The 22,445-nt window shown below is 43.3% G+C and overlaps 1 protein-coding gene across 2 annotated transcripts in view; it reads right to left on the bottom strand.

Moving 5' to 3' along the window:
* Positions 1 to 17,588, bottom strand: part of RAMP3 (receptor activity modifying protein 3) — a 1,128,173-nt gene extending 1,110,585 nt beyond the window's left edge. The window contains exon 1 of one of the 2 annotated variants that reach the window (XM_078688173.1): positions 17,014 to 17,588. In XM_078688173.1, coding sequence (XP_078544299.1) covers positions 17,014 to 17,065 — 52 coding nt within the window. In that variant the 5' untranslated portion in view covers positions 17,066 to 17,588. The remainder of the gene's footprint in view (positions 1 to 17,013) is intronic. The other variant, XM_078688172.1, reaches the window with a different exon arrangement.
* Between the last annotated feature and the right edge of the window lie 4,857 nt (positions 17,589 to 22,445).

Here is a 22,445-nt window from a genome sequence, read left to right as displayed (position 1 = left end):
TTTGCTCCCACTGCTCCCTGGCCCTGGACTCCCTCGAATCAAGCACCGACAGTATGTCGTCCTCGTTCTGGAACTTACCCTCCCCTGTGCGTACTGTACGTCCCACCTCACACAATTCCTCATCAGACCTGTCCTTCATTAGCATTAACAGTAGGTCGCTCTCTAAACATAAGAGAGACATCTTCGACCTCCTGGAGTCAGATCGTCCCGCTGCCTTGTTTGTGACCGAAACATGGCTTAATGATAGCTCTGGCCCGGATATCGCCATGGCTCTCCCCAATGATTATACCTACGTTGGGAGAAACCGAGCGCTTAAAGACGGTGGAGGAATTGCTGTTATTTTCAAAAGAGAGTTCTCCTGTAAATGGGAAGACCTTGACTTCCCTAACTGTGAGGCGGGCCTGTTTAAATTAACTCTTTCCCCCCAATTTACCTTAACAGGTATCCTGATTTACCGTCCACCGGGGTCAGCGAGCGGTTGGGCTGCTGCACTTCCCGAACTCATTGCTCCTTTTTTAGCACAATCCACTAATTTTACTATTGTTGGGGATTTAAACATTCATTTTAATTCTGTCTTATGTGCCACTGCTAAACGCCTTTTACAGGATCTTGAAGCTCTTGACCTGCATCTCCTTAATTCCGACCCTACTCATAAGGCCGGTAACCTCTTAGACCCCATCATTTCCAATCTGACGAGCATTTCCTACCAATCTTCCACCCCTGTTCTCTGGTCAGATCATTTCTTAGTTAATTTTTCTATTAAAACATGTGTAGCTGACACTCCCAGGCCAGACCTTCCCCATAAAGCTAGCAGGAACTGGAAACGTCTAGACCTAGACAGATTAAATTCTTTTCTGGCCAACTCTACCCCGTCAGTTTCCAACATAACGATCAAAGAGCTACCCGCCATTACATCATGGCTAACTACAGCTCTGGATTCCTGCCTCCCTACCCAAAAAAATAAATCTCAAATTCATCACCCCCCGGCTCCCTGGTTTAATGACTCTTTACGCCTTGAAAAATCCAACTGCAAAAAACTAGAACGTATATGGCGTGCAAAGTATAACCCTGAGCACAAAGCTAACTACAGGTCCGCTCTTAAATCCTACCACGCGGCATGTGACATTGCTAGAGCTAACTTTGCCAACAACACCATACTTACGGCTCAAAACAAGGCCCTGTTTAAAATCGTTAAGGAGCTCTCAGGTGCTTCCACAGTTCCTAAAGACCCCTGTCTAGACACTGCACAGTGTAACGCTCTAGCCAACTTTTTCCGTGAAAAGATAGATAAAATCTATGCCATTTTTAATTCCACTTCTGCCTCCCCTTCTCACGTCGCTCAAAATCCCGACTACCCTCCCCTGGATATTCCTCCCTGTTCCCTGCCTACCACTTCCCAACTGCTTTCTTGGGATCTCATTTCCCCTGCGCTTCTAAAAAAGTACCTCCAGGACATCAAATCTGGCTCTCCCCTTGACCCTCTTCCCCCTCAAGTTCTGTGCTCCCTTGACCCAGTTCCACTCCATATTATTTTGGATGTCCTCAACGCCTCTTTGGTAGAAGCGACTGTCCCGAATGAATGGAAGCACGCTATGGTGGTACCACTATTAAAGAAGGCCAACGCTGATCCCAACAATCCTTCCAACTTTCGCCCTATTTCATTGCTTTCTTGCTTCTCCAAGATTTTGGAGAAACATGTTAATTCTTTACTTAGTTCTTTTGTTGAATCCACCAATTTTCTTCATGGCTCTCAATCCGGGTTCAGGGCTGGTTTCTCCACGGAAACTACTCTCCTTGGCGTGTCAGAAACCATCAGACGCCAAGTGGATAATGGCGAGACGGTGGCACTCATCTTGCTTGACTTGAGTGCCGCTTTTGACACCGTCTCCCATTCCATCTTATTATCCACCCTGGAGGCAGTTGGTGTTGGTGGTACCGCCCTGGCCTGGATTGCCAACTTTTTGTCTGATCGCACGTTTCAGGTTTTTTCTTCCACTTCTGCATCATCCACCCTCCCTTCCTCTCACGGTGTCCCCCAGGGTTCTATCCTCAGTCCCCTTTTCTTCAATCTGTACGTAAGGCCTCTTGCGTTTCTGGCCGAACAGGCGGGCCTCACAATTTATTCCTACGCTGATGACACTCAAGTCATCTATTCACTTTCTACTAATAAAAACCTCCCTTCTTCCTCACTCCAAATTGGACTAAAGCATATATCGGACTGGATGTTGAAGCACAAATTGAAGCTCAACGGGGATAAAACAGAGCTGCTCCTGTTTGGCCCCGACACCTCTCTCTGGGGCCCACACCATTGGCCTCAGGAGATGGGTCCTCTACCCACTCCATCAGTGTCTGCTCGCAATCTCGGTGTGATCTTCGATAACCAACTTACTTTCAAACACCACGTTGTGAAAGTTGCGGCCACCTGCACTACCATCATCAGGTGGCTGAGAAAGATCACATGGATGCTGCCCACAGACACCTTGAGGACCGTCGTCCAGGCCCTTGTCATCTCACGCCTGGACTATGGGAACATCCTGCTCTTAGGTGCTGCCAAAGAGGTAACCAGAAAATACCAGGTGGTTCAAAATATGGCAGTCCGCCTGATTTGTCACCTTCCTGCAAGATCCTCGGTTACTCATTACAGGCGTAACTTGCACTGGTTGCGCATTGAAAGCAGAGTGCACTTTAAAGCACTCTGCTACATGCATAAAATCACTACTGATAGAGCCCCGCGCTATCTTGCTGCTCTAGTTCAGCAATATGTTCCCCCCCGTACACTCAGGTCCTCATCGCATAACAAATTTGTAATTCCACGCATCAACAGAGCCAAAATGGGTGGCCGCTCGTTTGCCCTGTTGGCCCCATCCTTATGGAATTCTCTTCCTCAATCCTTGCGCACGGAATCGTGCTTTCTGAAATTCCGTAAGGGAATAAAAACCTGGCTTTTTAACAACTAATGTTCCTCCCCTCTTTCACCGTTCAGTTTGCTCTAGCGCCGGGAAACCTCCGGGTAGCTGTGCGCTTAATAAATGTAATAATAAATAAATAAATAAATAAATAAATATTGGCATTGTAAATGATATTGTTTTATACATATGTTTTTGTTTGGAGTAGAGTGGATGCATGCTGTTGGTAGTGGAATTATGTGCTTTGAATTGGAAATGTTAGTTGTGAAATTGTATGGGGTGGAGTTGTGGGGTGTGTAGTGTATTTGTGTACTGGCATTATGGGGTATGGTGAATAGATAGGGGTGAGAGTGGATAAGAGAGATAGAAAGTAAGATTGAGAGGGATAGGTAGTTTGTGTATTAAGTGGTAAATGAAGTCTAGATAGAGTAGTAGAAAGAATGTATGAGAAATAGAATGAAGGGGAGAGAATTGTATAGATGCGTAAAGAGGCTGTGTTTGTGTATGCACAAGACACCTAAAGAAGTGAAGGAGAGTGTGTGTTTGTGGCTTGGGTTTTTTTTTTAAGTTAGGGTAGTAAAGAAACTGTGCTGAAAGACCTGAAGTGAATCAATATGAGAAATGCCGGTTCAGTGCTTGCTTGTGCAACAAAATCATGTGGATAGTAATTATGTGGTATTAAGTGTAGTGGACTTATGTGTAGTGGTATTGTGTGTCATGGAGGGGAATGTATTGAGTAAAATTATGTGGCATGGTGTTGACATATGTGGCATGATGTGAAAGTCTGTTGTGTGGATTGGATGTATGTGGTGTGCAGTGAAAATATGAGTTGTGGAGTGCAATTCTGTGCAGTGGAATGGGATTGTGTGGAGTTGAATTGTGTTGTGTGGAGTGTTGTTATGTGGCACGGAGTTGATTTACATGGAGTGTGATTATGTGTTATAGAGTGGAGTCTATGTTGTGTGGTATAGAATTGTGTGGCATTGAATTGTGTGGTGTGGCATGGTGTGGAATTATGTGGAGTGTAAATACAGGGCATGTGGCTGAGTTACATTTTGTTGATGGTAATTATGTGTTTTGGAGCTGAGTGGATATATGTGGAGAGTAATTGTGTGGTGTGAAGTGCAATTATGGAGGTTGGAGTGTAATTATGTGTAGTGGAATTATCTGGAGTTGAATTTTGGTGTGTGGAGTGTAATGGAATTATGTTCCATGGAGTGGTATTATGTGAAGTGGAATTGTGTCATGGAGCGGAGTGGAAGTTTGTGGAGTTGAATTTGATGGTTTGTGATTATGTGTTATGTAGTGGAAGGATGTAGAGTTGAATATTGTTGTCTGGAATTACAAGATGTTGAAATGTTTTGCGCAGTGGAATTATGTGGTGTGCAGTTGTGTTGAATTGCGTGGCACTTAATTGTGTGGCGCTGCACGGAGAGAGCGCTGCAACCGAACCAAGCTCTTCACAAAAACAGTGGCAACCTTCAGAACCTTGCAGACACAAAGCTGTCCAAAACATTATGCATAAGTGTCACAAAAACAAAGGCAAGCCTCCCAAAACATATTAAAACAAAGCCATACAAAACATCATGTAATCTGCATGCAAAATTAATTAGACGCAATTTGTGACATCGAAAGCAGTACCTGGGATAGAGGACACCTTCTGGGCATATTGCGCATATGTTAGAATGATACTTAATTGACAGATTACATAAATTAAGCATTAGAGCACACAACAAACCATGTAACAACAACGGCTGAGACATACCCCGTGGAAGGCACTTACAGCTAAAGGAGCAAGGGGAGGAGGGATAGCTGGAAGACAGAGAACTGAGCGCTAGAAGAAAGTGAATGGACACAAAACTGTCAGTGGGTAACAGAAAGTGGGTGAAACTAAAGAACAAACCAGTACGAGAAGCAGCGACGGGGGGGATTTGGGATGGGAAAGCGGTAACCTGGAAGGGGTGGTGAGGAGGAGGAAGCAGTGTTGACGGAGGGGGTGCTGGTTCCTGAGACGGGTGAAGGAGATGCGCTGTGTTTTTAGGAAACAGTACAGTCTGTGAGTTAAACTCCTGTATGTGGTGCATTCTAAGACCGGCTGACAGAAAACAGAGGTATTTTACAGATCAACTACCAAATATGTATGTTGGAATAACGTTGTTGTTCATAATACATGCTTATGTTACCTTGGGAAAACATCTTTCATTTATTGATATGAGGGCTTTTGCATAAGTTCTCATTGAGGCTTCCATAGATAAGACTGCATCCTAATCAATCCAGAAGGAAAATTGCGAATGTACTTTTGAATACAAATGCATATTAGAAACGTTGCATTTTATTTTAATGTTGGTCAATCCTGACAAATGCTGCTATAGAACAAAGAGTCACTAAACCGGAGTTAAAAACTGTACCTAAGAGACAACCTAAGACAGCTAGTAAGAATGCCCCATAGATTGCAGCTCAGTCTGAAAGAAAATAATCAATTTAAAAAAACACATAGATATTTATCTGCATATAAATTAAAAGAAATTAAGGCACCCGTGTGTATAGAAAAAAGTCAATTTTTTTAAACAGGGGAGGCACATGCTCTGAGACAATTAGATTCCGTTTTGAAAAGTCACCTCTGAGTGAACAATCAGCATGGATATCCTTGCAAAGATTAGTAAAGAAAATATTAAGTTTGCTTTCAGAATCGGGCACAGTGCAATAGAGCATTTTTTAAATTTTTTAATTTGCTCTGAAGTCTTACTTGAGCCTGAATGATTTTAATCAGAGACGGGGAGAAAGCAAAGTGGCTGCAGCCGAAGTCGTGGTGTGCCGGAAACAGGAGCTGAGAGATGGCGGCTGGATGCAGTGAAATCAACAATTACAAAACCTCACACTGAAATAAGATGGCGACTGGACGCAGTGAAAGCAACAGCTACAAACAAAAAACAGTTCTCCCAAACAACAGATGAAGAATGCAGGCATAAGGACACTGTACTTGGCCGGTGCTCCTCTGTGAAAATTGGTAGTGACGTATTGCTGCCTAAACCAGTTACGAGGCAGCAAAGAAGAGCGACACTGGACTGAACCAATGGTAAGCAGAAGGTGGGAGTAAAATCCTTTACTGAATACAGTAGGGCTTGCAGACAGCGCATGCTCGCTGCCTAGGTTCACCCTAAAAAGTGCTCCAGGATTCCACACTTGGAATGGACAATTCAATGCTTATGATTAATAATGAAGATTCCCTGAAGAAAAACTGAGTAGCAGCCAGAAAATCAGTTCATGATGAATAATTAGGTTAGGGTATTCTATGAAACTATACTAGATATATTTCTACCACCCAGAGCAAAAATATTCCACATATTTATGACTCTTATTCTTCCTATGATAAATGAAAAAAGAGAAGAACTCATGGCCATCTCCCACACATATTTTGCCTTCACTGAATTGATAAATGATGCACTGTTATATCTCACTAAGGTCATAACCTCCAAACCATGATGCAAAAAGTCAGATGCTAAACATTTCTAGTTGTTAATTAAATGCACTCTTCTTATTCTACACAGATTCAATGTTCATTTTTACTTACCTAATTGTATCAGTAGTTTAAAAACACATGCAAACCTTATGACACCGAGATACAAAAAATATAATCAGTGTTTTGTGTCATCAAATAAAAAGGTAATCCCATTAAAGTACTTTGAATTACAAAACTCCATATTCTCATAATCAATAAAAAACATTCTCAGTGGTATTTTGTAGCCCTAGTACCCTTCTATAACAACAAATTTCACATGTATCACATGTATCCACAAGATTGGGTAGCATCTTTAATTAGTAAGAGTTCCCTCAGTATATTTTGATTACCACAAAACAAACCATACCACATCATGTTATACCATTCAGCACCGTACTACATCATAGTAAGTCAGTTACAGGTACTGTATCACATTATACCATACAACACCATACAATACGTGGGGCCCGATTCACAGAACTAACTTAAGACAAAATCCTATACTTAGTACCATTTTGGTATTCATAGAAGGTGCTTACTCATTTTGGTATTCACAGAAGTTAGGAGTCCTAACTTTAGGACTCCTAAATGCCTTCTGTGAATACCGAAAGTCTTAAAGTTAGAATTTTTCTCAGTTTAGGAGTTCTAAAGTTAGGAGTCCTAACTTTACTACTCCTAAACTGAGAAAAACCCTAACTCTAAGACTTTCGGTATTCACAGAAGGCATTTAGGAGTCCTAAAGTTAGGAGTCCTAACTTTACTACTCCTAAACTGAGAAAATTCCTAACTTTAAGACTTTCGGTATTCACAGAAGGCATTTAGGAGTCCTAAAGTTAGGAGTCCTAACTTTACTACTCCTAAACTGAGAAAAATCCTAACATTAAGAATTTCGGTATTCACAGAAGGCATTTAGGAGTCCTAAAGTTAGGACTCCTAACTTCTGTGAATACCGAAATGAGTAAGTGCCTTCTGTGAATACCAAAATGAGTAAGTGCCTTCTGTGAATACCAAAATGGTAGTAAGTTTAGGGTTTTGTCTTAAGTTAGTTCTGTGAATCGGGCCCTACATTACATCATACCAGACTAAGCACCACACCATAACACACAATACAAAACCTCATTATATTACACCACCCATACAACATACATTTCTACACCAGGCCATGCTACAAATCCAAAACCGAAAACGTTCTCACCACACCAATCTCAGTATTGAACTCCAGAACATACAGAAAACGTCATGCAATAGATCATGCCTCATTTTCTCATACACCACTCCATCATGTCATTGAACATCGCAACACAAAAGACCATGCAGCAACATACCCCTTAACAGCCCATCATACTTTCCCATCAAACTTATACCATACACATGCAATACCATTCGATGCAAAAGACACCTTTCAAAAGAACCTAACACCGCAGCACTTACTATCACCTCATTCTATACCGGACCATAAGACTTCAAAGCATCTAAAACACACCACACAAAACCACACTATCTCTCATTATAGAACGACATACCACTATCCAAAATCACATCATCCAAAAGAACAAAACACGTCACATCACACTATACTACGAAGTACCCCACCTTATACCATACAACATAACGTTATATTGCATCATACAAAACGACCTCAAATCACACTTCATCATACAGAACTCCACATCATACCATACTGCACCACAGAACATTATACCACATCATATAACACCAGATAGTACAACAACAATATGCACACCACGTCGTGCCACACAAAGCAACAGCATATCATCTTAAAGTATACAACACTCCAGCCACATCACACCGTCTTACTCAAACTACAACATCCAGCAATACATCATATTATTCAGTGGCACTTCAACCATAAAACGCTATGTAACTCGACTGGCTTCTGTAAGTCACCAATCCTTACCCCATATCCCCCCCCCCCCCACCTTGCCTTCCCCCTCTCCCCCTCCCTCCCCCCCCCCCCCCCCCCCCCCCCACACAAAGCTGTAAACAGGTACCTGGAAGATTAGAGGAAGAAGGACAGAACTGGGAACTCATGCATTGCTCTCATGGAAAGAGGAAATGTTAACCATATTGTTGTAAATTCAATTATGAGTTCCATGGAATACAACTTTGTATGTCTCCTTCTTGAGGGTCCTCAGGGATGTATACATCAAGGTCAGTTGTGTGGGCCCCGCAGATTAGCGTGCTACAGAATGAGAGTGACCGAGAGTCTGGGTGGAAAAGGGTGGAAGCAGGCTTGGCACCCCAAATTTATGGTGCTTGTGCACGGTGCCGCCTCACTGCCAGAATGCAAGTGTACACATATACCATTGATTTCAGCACCCCATGGTATGAGCTACCGGAGCGGTATAGGTAAAACAGTGTTAGGATTCGACAGCAGAATTAATATAAGGTTACAACTACGCAGCAGGGGATCACGGGGAATTTATATTCACCTACGTGTCTTTAGCTTCACAGAAACAGTGCGCAAACCCGGGTTTTTGTCTGTTTTCCTTCTACATGTAAAGAAAATAAATAAAATACATGGATTTGCCATATTGTTAGTTGCCATGCGAGCCGCTTCACGTTATATTGTTGCAATACTCATTTTCCTCCCTTTCTCCTCACAGGCAATCTCCCACGCACCAATTGTAAAGTCCATATGGGTAATCACTTTCACCAGAGAAAAGGCGGTTTAATGCATTTCAAGCACTGTAGATAATAGTACAAAATGAGCTTGCCTTGTGGAGCATCTGGGATACCCCTATAATAATACAAGCACCGAATGCTATTTCTAAAGAGCATGCCGCGCTTTTTGCTGCCATCTACAGGAGTTCTGCCCTCATAACAATCTCCCATCACACCATGCCCGAGCCTGATAGATATATGCACTCTTCACAGAAAAAAGGGAAGCCCTTTACCTCAAAGAAATGAATTACCACACGTAGTGCTGCGGGTAAACGCTGTTTTTAACGTTCAGTCTACCCCATGCGTCCTTTAAAACAAAGGAAACAAACACACAAACCACATCCTGGCTTGTTTCCACTGTTTGACGTCCACATTGTCCAATATACTTGACAAGATGGATAACTCTTGCAACCGTGGGCCTTCCCACTGACGCAGACATTTTGAAGAGAACAATAACTTTTGGTTCACGAAAGCACGTGAGTGCATCGAGCAGTTGGCTTACACCCCATTCAGCCGAGCGAAGGTGATTCATTTCACAGATGCCTGTACATACTTAAACTGCCTAACGCATACACGAGGCGCAGCAGTCATAGATAATGTCCGTTTTACAAATGTTTTCGTTTAAAAGCCAGCCTTTATATGAAGATCGGATGTATGCCTGATACAAGTGCACAACTCCTTTGAGCTGTGAAAAGAGATTGATTGTCATCTTTGAGGTGATGTCCAACTACTACCGGTATCAGAGGATGAAGGGGGCAGGTGCTGGTGAGGGCCAGTATTATGCTGGTATTGGGGACAAGGTGTGAACCTGTTGAAAGGAACACATGACCCTGTGGGATCACGATCATATCAGGATCCAGAAAAGGTGCCATACAGAATATTGCTGAAGTGCGGCGTTAAAAGAAGTCTCACAACGTATAAGGATATTGACCACTGGTGGCAAGGCAACCTCCTACCGTCTCACCGTGCATACACCCCACGATAACCAGACCTGTTGTTTTAATAAACTGTTGATTAATTCACTAGTTAGAAGGTCGACATTTTTTCATCGGCGCTGTCGACCACTGCTCCAGCAACCTGAACTAAAAAGTGGACTCTGGGCCGGTCAGAAGAGGTAGTCGCCATATTGAAATTTATTTTATTTATTTATGTATGCATTTTTATATAGCGCGGACTTTACCCGAAGGCGTCAGAGCGCTTCACAATAGGAAAAGAGCCAATTTAGGGCAAGCCGTAGGGCTCCACCGAAGCCAATTCTGCAGCTGAAGACCATTTTGAGCCTGATGGCCACAAACGCCCAGCCCCAACTGCTCAAGGTAATATAAAATGTATTCACAAGAACAGGACTGGGACCCTTCCCTAGGTGTGAGTACATGAAGGTAAGTAGGTATAGGTTGTTGATATGAACTCCAAGTCCCATCTAGCCTAACTGCTAGACACCGCTGGTCCTATTGAGTCAACCTCTCATTTTAGATTAATTCATATTCTGCATTCGCAGTTTGATGTATTTAGCACAATTTTATGCATTTTATCAGATAGCTTTTATACGATGCTATATGTATTTTATTGCTATTTTGCACTTGTTTTGTATTGCTTTTATGGCTGGTGACAGCTTAATAAAGATGATTCTGATCTGAGTCACCATCTCTAGCTTTCCTCTTGTGCAGCTATTTCTCCCCGGTTTATGGTTCACCTACAGGCTTTATGGCTACCTTAACTCACTCGAACCTCACTTGTGCACTTAACTCTAGTGGCTTATGTCCCTGAACCAATCCCAGGATTTCATTAACATGGATCTTCTGCCCCGATAGTTGATGATAGTGAATTTATACTGCCCTTCATATACTTTCCTTACAGATAAAGTGGTGGTCGATATTCTGGATTCAATATTTTGTAGGTCGAGGTACAAAACTTGGTATTTTGACATTCTAGGCAAAGTGTGAGCTGCACCCATGGTGCCTCAAAGGCCAAGGTGCTGCGGACCCTCATCACCTCACCAAGAGTCCAGCTGCATAAAGAAGCCCCTAACCTGAACCACTGCTCCAAAGAAGAGTGAGGCAATGCAGCTCTACATCCCCTCAGCACACTCATCTGCCCTATTAAATGCCAGCGCTGGGCTCCACTCAGAGCTCGTAAAGGTAACAAAATATACTGTGTATTTTTAGAAGGCGCATTCACACGACAGACATATTTTTCTAATCACAGCGGGTGATTACTGTCACCCATCACAGTGGTACTCATTTTACTGACCTCAGGAGGATAAAGGCTGAGTGAACTTGCCTCACTGCGGTCAGTCACAGATCCTGGCAGTGGTGAGTTAGTCCACTAAGCTGTCAGACCAGACTGTGGATTTGATGCCTGTTGATGTCTCAGACAGGAGCAACAATAGTCCCTACAGATTTAATAAAACTAAACAATAAGCGCAACAATATGTCCCTATCCAACGAGTATGGGAATATATCAGGCGCACTCATTAACGTGTTCATCACAAATGCAACATAAAGCAAAAACAGACTGGACAATGACAATGTATTAAAACATGCTAATCTTGATAACAAAATTGAGATTCCAAAAGAAATGTGCACTCTGTCTCAGAAAAGGTTCACCTGCAAGCGAGAACATGCACACGTTTGCCAAATTCCTCAGCCACTTAAGACAAGCCTAGGTTCACTTGAAGACGTGTGCTTCTCAGAGAGGGGATTTATTTTTTAAATCAAAACAATTGAGGCACTACAATTTACAGTATGATACATAATTATATATATATATATATATATATATATATATATATATATATATATATATATATATATGTGTGTGTGTGTTTGTGTGTGTGTGTGTGCGTCACACTCTATTCACTTGCACATTTTATATTTACTTGAGAGCCTGTTCTGGACTCAGACTCAATACATAGCATTTGGTATTCTAAATTCTATAAGTTATACAATCACATAAAAGTAACTTTCTCTAACTGAATGTATCCAACTTCATCCGTGTATTAACATATGGTAGAGCATTCCCATGTGTGCATGCCCAGTAACAGAAAAACAAAGGTATTCTCTACTGTATAAAAACTATGTATTAAAAAGTGATAGATGGAAAGGCTTCAGCCAACTCCCCTCTGGAAACTGATTTAGGCGGCATTTCACTGATTTAGGCGGCATTACATTCTTCGGTTTCTTACTTTGTTTACTCACTTGAAGAAACAGTCAAGCATGAACTACACATGTCCGTTCTGCGTGCAAACATACACACACCCATGATATCTTGGCCTTATTGGACCTCAAAGATGTTTCTCTAGGCTCAGTGAGCTTGGCAGTAGCATGTGGGAATACACGAGACAATTAAAAATGGAATCTTGTAAAAGCTTCAGTTGGAGGTTTTTTATTTTTCTATGTTTTTTACACTCTAAGCGTGTTGGCTTAAGCAGAACAATTGCTCACCTTGGAGCTTTCTTAACTTTACACAATTCCAGAATTACATTTTATGACATATTTGTTGGTCCTTTTGGCATAGAGCAGGCAGTGACCACCCCTGAGTTAGGTTTCCCCAGTCCCATAGACCTGTAGGGTGTTTTTCCCAAATCCCCTTGCGCCAGCCTCGCCTGAGATACCTATTTATTTCCAAGTGTATTTGCAGCACCTTCGGTTCAAAGGGAGGTTCAGAATACTCTGCTAAAAGTGCTAAAGTCATAACATTCTGCCAACTCGTCTCCAGCGTGCTGGTGTTGCTGTTTCCTTACACCCTTTGTCAGTGCCAGACCCTTGTTCACTGCTGACCTGATAACTTCTCGAGGCAGGCTATTACTGGAATGTCTTTCCAAACAAACGCAATCAATTGACTCGTTTCTAATGGGACTGATGTTGTCAACATGTAAGGTTTTCTCACTGTCTGCTGGACAATTTAGCCACAAATTCCCATTACAGGGCAGTGCTATTGGAGCCGCATAGCCTAGGAGATCACCACGTTCCCTCAGTTATCAGTTTGAAGCTATAAATCATTTCATTGTCGTTTCCTTGGTTGTGGATTTTAGCACAAATTTAGCAAAATGATCCGCAGAAAGAAATGGAACTCTTGAACTTTCTCGATTTCTTTGCCAATAAAGCTTTTCTTGGCCTTTCTTTGTTCTGATAGAACAGAGATGTTTCTCTTTGTAACCTGTTAAATTGCTTATAAAAAGCTAACAGGTTCAGCAGGTGTTGCGGACACAATTCACGGTCTGGATTTTTGGCGTTTCCCTAGCTGATGGTTTTCCTTTTTGTTTTAATTAGGCACTGAGGTTTAAATCAGGGATTGCTTTTAATTGAGTTGCTGGATATTATATTCCATGATTTGCGTTATAATGTCCTTTATGTTAACACAAGCAGTGTTGAAATTTGCAAAGCAAACACACATTGGCCCTGCTGTCTCCTGCGACTTGATTTTATTCATCACGTGTGATGTAAATGTTCTATCTGCATTTATTCTTATTTCTCTAGCCAGGCAAATTGTTGGGACCGGTGTTCTGCCTCCATGCCACGAAAAGACGGATTTATATTTTGATGGTAAGCCTGGGTACCCGAGCTCACTTGACACCACACCTTTTACTAACAAACACATATTCCAATACCAGGAGGATATGCAATTGCATTTTTAGGTGAGTTGTCTGGCAAAACCTAAATGGTGCAGCCTACAAGCTATGTTAGATTTTGCATATTCAGGATAAAACACTATATGAGGATGCTCGAAGCTGAATAACGTGTGGGTGGGTGGGGGCATAATAGATTAAACGTTTATGATTCTTAAACGACTCCACTATAGAAAAGCTACAAAAGATTAGACATGACAGGAATTGTTTAAAGCTGTTGATGGACATGGCTCCTGGTCATAAGAGCTCTTGTGTCTCCTTATTCTGAGAGCTGCATGAAAGATGGAGCAATGAAGGAGAAATTTATGTGGGGAGGCCGATTTGAATTATGGGCCAAGAAAAGACAACTTATGCTGCGACACAACACATTCTATGGCAGCATTATTTTAAGGTTTTATCACATATTATGCTGCAGATGGTGGATTTTATGCATGTGCAGTAAATCCATAATTATGTGGCAACAGAATGACATTGTTCTATTAACCCTTTTTGTAAAACAGAAGTTCTCTTTCTTTTTATGTTGCATTTCACTAGGGAAAGTTACATTCTACTATCTGCCCTGCTGAACAGTGTGAGGGTACACCGTACCCCACTCCCTTCAGGTGATACTGTGTATTGACTGACTGATACTGTTTCCAGTCCTGGACTTTTGTGTGATCGAATAGTGAATTGTGGGTGTTGTAGTCTTGTTTTGCTACCATTGCACTAATTAAACTAACACCTGAAATCAATGATTTATTGGGAAAAGTCCAGGAAGGGAGAGACGTGTGTAATGACCTGGAGAGAGGTGGTCACCAAGTGACAGTTCTGTCACATTCAACTAAGAACGTTTTAATGAACAACACCAGGCTCACGGACTTTGGTTTAAGCAATGGAAAACGGTGAATATCCCGACCTGAGTACAAGCACACAAGGAGTACGCAACTATAATAGCACGTTGATTGCAGAGCTGGGGCCACTTTCGAGTCAGTCGGCGACTTGTCTGCCCCTCTCCTCTGGTGATGCTTTCACGTCTCGCGCTCAGCCACTCTTAGTCTATCGCGAGTTTCGGGTAATTTCGACAATGCTGGCACACCTGTCACTTCTATTTTTCCCGCTGTTTCTAATTCCCACCAATAGCAAAACGTGAAAGTGGCCGCACGCGTGCAGTCGGCCAATGAGCGGCGAACAAGCGTATGGTCGCTGTCACGAGCAGACCTGCTGGGGACAGATCCACAGAGGTGTCTGTCACGCGGGCTCTGGCCTGTGACCCCGCGCTTGCGAGGCCGCGAAGCTGTCACGTACTGCTTCTGACTGTAATTGCAACTGCATGTATATAGCGCTTAGTACCCTTCACGAGCCTTCGAAATGACAGAGCCCGGTCCTCACGAGGCGAACGTTCATGCGTGGGGGGTGGGAGGGTCTTCTTGAAGCAGAGAGGGGCCTCGGCAGTATTTGAGTTGCCCTCGACCAATACTTTGCGGTTTGCCGCAAATACAAGCGTAATTAGCTCTCACGGCTTGCTGTGCAAGGAGTCAGGCGAGGGGGCGCGACTGCTACAATCCTAATCAATTATTCCGCATTCCAGGGAGACCCACAGCTCGCTATAATAGAATTAATTACGAAGAGAGCGCGTGGGCGTCTTTGCTCGCTAGAGATGTGTGATTTTAGTCCTAGGTAGAGGGAATTCCACGGGAGGCTCGAACGCATCCCATTGGCCTTTTGTGGGGAAATGCTAGGCTATGTCAAAATTTGACACATTTCCGTTCCAATGCCTACAATACAGCAGTATAGCAAGGGTTCCGTAAGGCTCGATGCAACTGGGCTTTTCTAATTCATCTGTGGGCAGTAGAGACGGTTATAACTGGGCTACACACTGCCTCACACACACGCTTTTCTAATTCATCTGTGGGCAGTAGAGACGGTCATAACTGGGCTACACACTGCCACACACACGTGGACATGGTGCCACTGTGCCTGCTGAACCTTTGATTGGTACGCCTTGTGTACCTGGAATGTCTATGACCTAATGTATCAAGAAGCTTGTCTGTGGTCTTTCAAAAATGACAATATATTTTTAAGGTCAGTAAATGTTATTGCAGTTGCAACAGTCGCCTTTGTTGGCCATTGTTATAGCAAGACCTCAGCCAGGGCAGGTTATTCGCATCGGTCTGTGATAAATTAGGCGTCGTTTATGTAAACAGGAAAACAGCCAGCCCCGTGGAATTGTGTGACAGGATGGAGGAGAGCAGCCCGCCCGCCACTGCTGCTGCCTTAACCCTTCTGACAGGGGTCGCACCAAACAACAAATAAGGTCGCATTTAATCCTTTTACAACAATCTCTTAAAATGAAGCTCCCTTTGTGGCACGTGGCTGCAGTTCACGTTCAAGGACCCCAACACCGCCGGCAGGTGCTATACCTGTGCATTCCGGTACTAGTATTTTGCATTTCCCCTTAGATGTAGTAGCACAAATGTAGGAATGTAAGAGGGAAAGGACTGGGTGCGTTACAGACCCGTGGTGTGTTTTGCAAACCCCATTGTAAAAGCAGGACTACCAATACCAGAATGCAATGGGAGAAAACAGGACTATTGCTATTATAAGTACAGGGCTATTCCTATTATTAGTACAGGACTGCCAGCACCAGGCTGCAAAGTAAGAAAATAGTACATGAGGTACTGACCTCGGACATTTTACTGATGCTTCAGCTATCATTGTAAATACAGAACTGCACGTACCAGCCTCCAAAGGAAGAACAGGGAACTAAATGAGCTATTGAGCAGGAGCATGTTTTACGATTGCTTCAGCTACCCCCATTGGTAACTACAGAAGTCCGAGACCAGCATGCACAGGAAGAAATCAAAACTACTGGTCTCCAACATGTTTTATTGTGTTTTTTTTCTTTTACACGCCACATTGCAAATGCAGAACTACAAATACGAGAATGGAAAGGAAGAAAACATGACTAAATGAGCAACGTCAACTGATGTGTTTAGAGTTGCTACTGTAAATGCATATCTACAAGTAATACAATGAAAAGGAAGAAGAAAAGACGGCAGAATGAGTCTGCAGCAAGACATGTTTTGTTATTCTCATTGTAGATACGGACCTCCCATTACCAGCATCCAAAGAAAATATACTGAATTAGCTATCGCCACTATTTGTTAGTCTCACTGCAAATCCTGTACTACAAGTACGAGAACGTAAAGTAAGAAAACACTGGCTAAGCAAGTGACAGCAGACATGAAACATCGCATACACAGTAAAACAAAAAAAAATCGGAAAAAAAAATCTGTGCAATTCTGTCAAGTACTTACCACACATCACGGAAGCTAAAAGTTGCAGCAGAGCAAAGGCATGCTTCTCCATCCCGAGTCCAGGGAAGACGAGTCCGTGAAGGGGTCAGAAAGCATCAGAGTAGGCAGTGGAGGGCTGCTGGGGAGTCCAGGGCAGTCAGGACAGTGGGTAGGAGGCTACCAGCACCTTCCACCCCGTCATGCCCAGTACCACAGTTGGACAGAAGGAAGGGCGGGCGGATGGGGGTTCTGCGCCCCCTTTTAGAGGAACCACAACGAAAAGAGGAACAGGCGAGAAACTGAAAACATGCAGCCACGCTGCCCTGTCAGCTGTCAGCTGCCAGCAGCTCCCCGGCCTGGCTGATACCAAACTTCCAAGCCCTTCCTGCGGGGATGTGAGTGGTGGCGCCTGGACGGGCTTCCCAGGTGCGTCCCTGCTGTGCGGATGAGGATGCAAGGCTGCCTGCTCGCTCCTTCGCGATGGGAGCGCGGCTGTGGTCCTGCCCGGGGCAGCGGCAGACTGTGGTATCCGACGGGATCCTGTAGCTGGAAGCAGCGCGCCCGGCACTGTTGTTACTGTACACAGCGCACGGGATGGCGTATTGTTACACAGCCGCGGCTCCCACAACCAGCCCCCTCCTCCCTTCCTGCCCGCTCCGTGGGGGGCGTGTGACTGCAGAAGGAGGCTTCCCGTCTCAGCCACCACTCCCGCACTCACTCAAGACCCCCTCACCTCTCAGAGGAATACCCTCCATCCGCCTGCGCTCGCGCACGCCTTCCTCTCTATTCGGATGCTCCTGGAGTGGAGTCCAATTCCACACTTGTCTCTGTAGTTATGTTTTTTAACGCTCTGATTTGGAGAAGTAGAAATTACCTTTATACACCCCTCTCTCCCTTACTGTCCCTTTATCTCCTCTCCCATTCTCCCCTGCTCCTCGTTCACTCGGCACTCCGTCCCCTCTCTAGAGCGCCCTTTCTCTCCCTCGGCCTCCCGACAGTGTCTCTTTCCTCTGCTACTGGAAGGTCGGAGAGTAAGAGGGTGATGTTCACAAATATCGCTGCTCGCTTTTGTAATTTCTTTTTGGAAGTATAAAAAGCAAATGCAAAACAACAAGTTGGGCTACTTCTCTGTTTCTTCTCTATGCATTTCTCTACTCTTTCTTCACCCCTTTCTTTCTTCACCATTACTCGACGTTTGATTTCCTACGTTCTTTCTTGATCTGTTTCACCGTGGGTTCTTCCTCCTTTCCTCCCTTGACCCATCCCTATTTCCCCCACTAATGTTTCCTGCTCCCTTACTCTCTGTCTTTCTTCCCCGCCTCTCTCCAGCCCACTCCACTCCCCTGTTCCCATCTCTGCTATTCCCTCACCCTGTTTTCGCCCCACAATTGCACAGCCCTCATTTTACTGATATCCCAGCTGCCCCTTCTCTCCTTCCCTTCTCACTCGGTTTCTCTTCTCTTTAGCCATCACATTTCTATCCCTTTGCCTCATCTTCTGCTTTTTACCTCTCCCCCTTTGACGCTGCCTCCTTCATGCACCGGTTACTTACCAGTAATCTTCATTACTCTGAGTCCTGGTTTCTATGATGCAGTTCTTACAACCGAGATCTATTCTCTGTTTGGCAGAATGTATTCCCTAGCTGACAAACAAGAAATAGTTCACACTAGATGGCGGCCAATACCCAAGAACTATTTAAAAAACATCACATACTTTAATGTGCCACTTAGAACCAACCACTGGAAAAATAAAAGTACTAAATAATCAATCTCTTATTCCTCTAGGCAGGGAGCAGTATTCAGGACTGCATTGAGGAGGACCTGGACTCAGAGTAATGAAGATTAGCAGTAAGTAACCAGGGCATTACCTCCTTGTACGACTCCCTCTATGCAGTCCTTACAACTGAGAACTGATTATGTTGAGAAATGAAGAGGAAAATAAAAGCAAGATTTGTTACACCCAGAGTATTGCTTTATTATGAGTTTTAGGCTTGAGATAGCACAATCATACATAATTGTGATTAAGACTTAAAAACAGAAGAAAGAACACAATCATTGAAAGCTGAAGAAAAATTCTCTCCTAATTGCAAGCGGTAGTGAAAGAGAAATGTTTGCATGGACTTCCAGGTAGCTGCACAACAATCATCCCTTTGAGAGGCTCTCTTGAAGAAAGCGCAGGAGGTGTAAACACCTCATGTTGATCTTTCCTACACCTGCAGGGGGTGAGAGTACCCGTAATCTCATACATGTTGATGGTGGCAGATTCAATCCATTGAGACATAGTCAGGTTAGAAGGACGAAAACCCCTAGTAGGAATTACAAAAGCTAAAAACAGAGTCAACTCTTGGGAAGGCTAACGTCCTATCAAGATAGATGAACAAGACTCTGTGTAAATCCACAGAGTGCAAAGATACCCCTTCAGCCGAAGAAGGATTGAAATTGAACACTTGGGGGACAATGTCCTCTGAACAATAGAATTACATTGTAATCTTGGGTAAGAATGCTGGACTCAGTTGGAGCACTACCTTATCCATTGAAAAATGCATAAAGGTGGAAACTGCTGGCAGTGATACGATCTCACCAACCCTTCTACCTGAGCAAGTAGCAACTAAAAAAGGGGGGGTACCGGTTAAGGCTTGCAATACCAAATTAAATCCCAAGGTGAACTGGAGAGTAGACTACCAGCCCCTGTAGGAAAAGGCTTCTAAGCAAATGGGATGCTAAGGGAGCAGTAGCGGACAGTACCTCCCCCAAATGCTTAAATAACAGCCCACTGCGGTTTTATGGTGGAATCTGCCAACCCCAACTAAATCTAACTTGCAAAAGTCTAGGATTAGAAAGGGATCACATGAAGTTGGATCTAGATCTTTAGTTTGTGACCATGTCTCAACATTTCCCCAACAATCACTATAAGATCTGTGAGTTGAAGACCTAGGAGACAGTTGAATTGACTCAGCCACCTCTGAAGATAAACCCTGGGCCAAAAGCCTCAGCGTCTCAGCAGCCAAATCCCTAAACTGAGGCATCTGAAAGAGTCTTCTAATATGATCGACTGACTAAAAGGAGAGGAATGCAAGAGAAAAAACATGGTGAACAGATGGGCAACTGAAGGAGGACAGGATACCATGGTGTCCACTACCACTCCGGGGCTAGCAGAAGGACTTGGGAAAGCTCTTTCCTGATCTTCACCAACACCCTGAGGATCAGTGGAACAGGAGGGAAGCAATACAAAAGACTCCTTGGCCATGGCATGGACAAAGAATCTCTAGCCCATTTAGTTGGAGTTGGAATCAGGAAGCAGATTTGGGGGTGAAGAGCATTTGCTTCAATGGTAAAGAGATCCAACCGGGGTGTTCCGAACCTCCTGGTAATTACCTGAAAGGTAAGAAGGGTCAGATAGAATGAGCTAGAGAATGGAAACCTCAGACTGAGTTGATCAGTAGGCCCAATCTTCTCCCCCAAAAGATGAACTGTTGTCAGAGAAAATAAATTGTACTCCAACCACATACATCTCTCAAGGGAAGGAAGGATAGGACCTAGATCATTACCCCATTGAAAACACAAGTATGATCTTGCTACCCGATAGTGAATCTGAATGCAGACTGCTTGACCCTTTATCATCGAGAGGAAATCATAACGTGCGGATCTTACTGACACGAATTCCTACCAGTAGGAAGAGTTCAAAGCTTCTTGTCTGCTCTTTTACCCTGAGCTTTGTGAGTCTCTAGGACCACCACCCACCCCAACCTGCTGGAATCCAATGATATCACAATGGGGAAAGGTTGGAGAAAATGATAGCTTTTGTTGAGGTTGACTGGATCCAGCCATCCTTGCATGTCCAGGCAAATTTGAGGAGTGACTGGAATTATGGCTTTATAATTCTGTGAAACTGGATTTGTATAGTGCAGAATATGGTAAACCATAAGATAAAGGGGAAGTCGACACAGAGGGACTTTAGCTATAATCAGCACCATCTTCCCTTGACTTTTGAGCCAAAGTCTTACTGGAACTTGTGGAAGCCTAACAGGTCTGTTAAGTAAAGTATCAGCCTGCTGTTCCTCTCAGGAGTTAAAAACACCTCTCCCCAAGTCCATTAGAAACAGCTCCGATGAACTTTAGAGATGGGCAAGAATGAATGTGTGATTTCTCATAGTTCAGGAGAAACCCATACTTGACAAGAAGGTTGCATACCATCTCGACATACTGTGATGCCTTGGGGTAAGAAGAAATAGCAATTGACCACTCATCGAAGTATGAGTATACCTGAATACATCCAAAGCACAAAATATCACCAATGTAGTCAAGTTTGTAAATTCTCTTGGAACAGAAGACAGGCCGAAAGGCAGGACTCAAAACTGGAACTGCTGATTGCAAATCTAAGATACTGCTGGTGAGGAGGAAACATTGGAATATGTAAATATGCGTCTAGCATTTCAATGTAGCGTTATACTAAGCCAAAAGAGAAAATTCTTCTGCACTCTAGTAGATATTATTAATATTTTTTCACCTCTTGCTACCTAACACACTTCCTTCGTCTTCCGATGGATCTTGTTCTGTGCTTAATGGGGCAAGCTATTCGGAGGATGGGGACCAGGAACAGGATAATTTCTAACTTCAAATGTCACTACTTACCATTGAAAATACATAAAAACAATTGTAAGGATATTCAACCAATGATTTACCCACAAGAAATGATGAGTCAGAATCTGCAAAATCTTAGCTTGAGTATTTAGTTATTCATTTATAAGTAAAAAACATTGTTATCAAATAATAACACACAGCCCTATTATCCAATTAGAGAAAGATTTAATATAGAGAATACTAAGCTTCAACGATAGAGGGATAATGGAGGAAATCTTTCTCAGCTGAGGCAGATTTAGACTCATACAGTCTGTGTCATTACGAAACTCAGTTGAGCCTCATACATGCCCCCAGTATAGTTCAGTAAGTTCCAAGTGGCCAGTTCAAGTTTGTATAAGACAGCAATCTGTCTCATTCTGTTGCTGCACTAGCACACCGGTCGGTAGCAGGTTGCAGCGTCACGTCATAAGTAGCCAAAATATTTGGATGTCCAAAATTGAGCCGTCTCCAATCTAAAGATTGGGGACCACTGCCATACTCTCTCTTTTGCTCTCCCATCAGCTCCCAAAATCGATCAATTATACTTCAAATGTTTCCGGCCGACACCCCTTGGCATCACTGGAAATGTCAGACCACTCTGTCCCATTGGTGGTTTTCGATGGGATGAGGATGATGTAGTTGGTAAAAAAATACAATACAGAGAAACTACTTAGTTTCCTTAAACCATTGTAAGCATAGTCATGTGAACAATGAGTTATTTCAAAGAGTAAGTGAAAATAACATTATGACTTGTCCATATTCCTGTTCCAAGCATCTGTTCTAGTATGTAACTGAAAATGTTGCAATTGTAGTTAAACTGTGCTGAGGATGTCA

The sequence above is a fragment of the Lissotriton helveticus genome, chromosome 4_1 (assembly GCF_964261635.1).
Source record: "Lissotriton helveticus chromosome 4_1, aLisHel1.1, whole genome shotgun sequence".
Lineage (NCBI taxonomy): Eukaryota > Metazoa > Chordata > Amphibia > Caudata > Salamandridae > Lissotriton > Lissotriton helveticus.
Note: the sequence above shows the minus strand (reverse complement) of the source record. Positions and strands in the feature narration are given on the sequence as shown.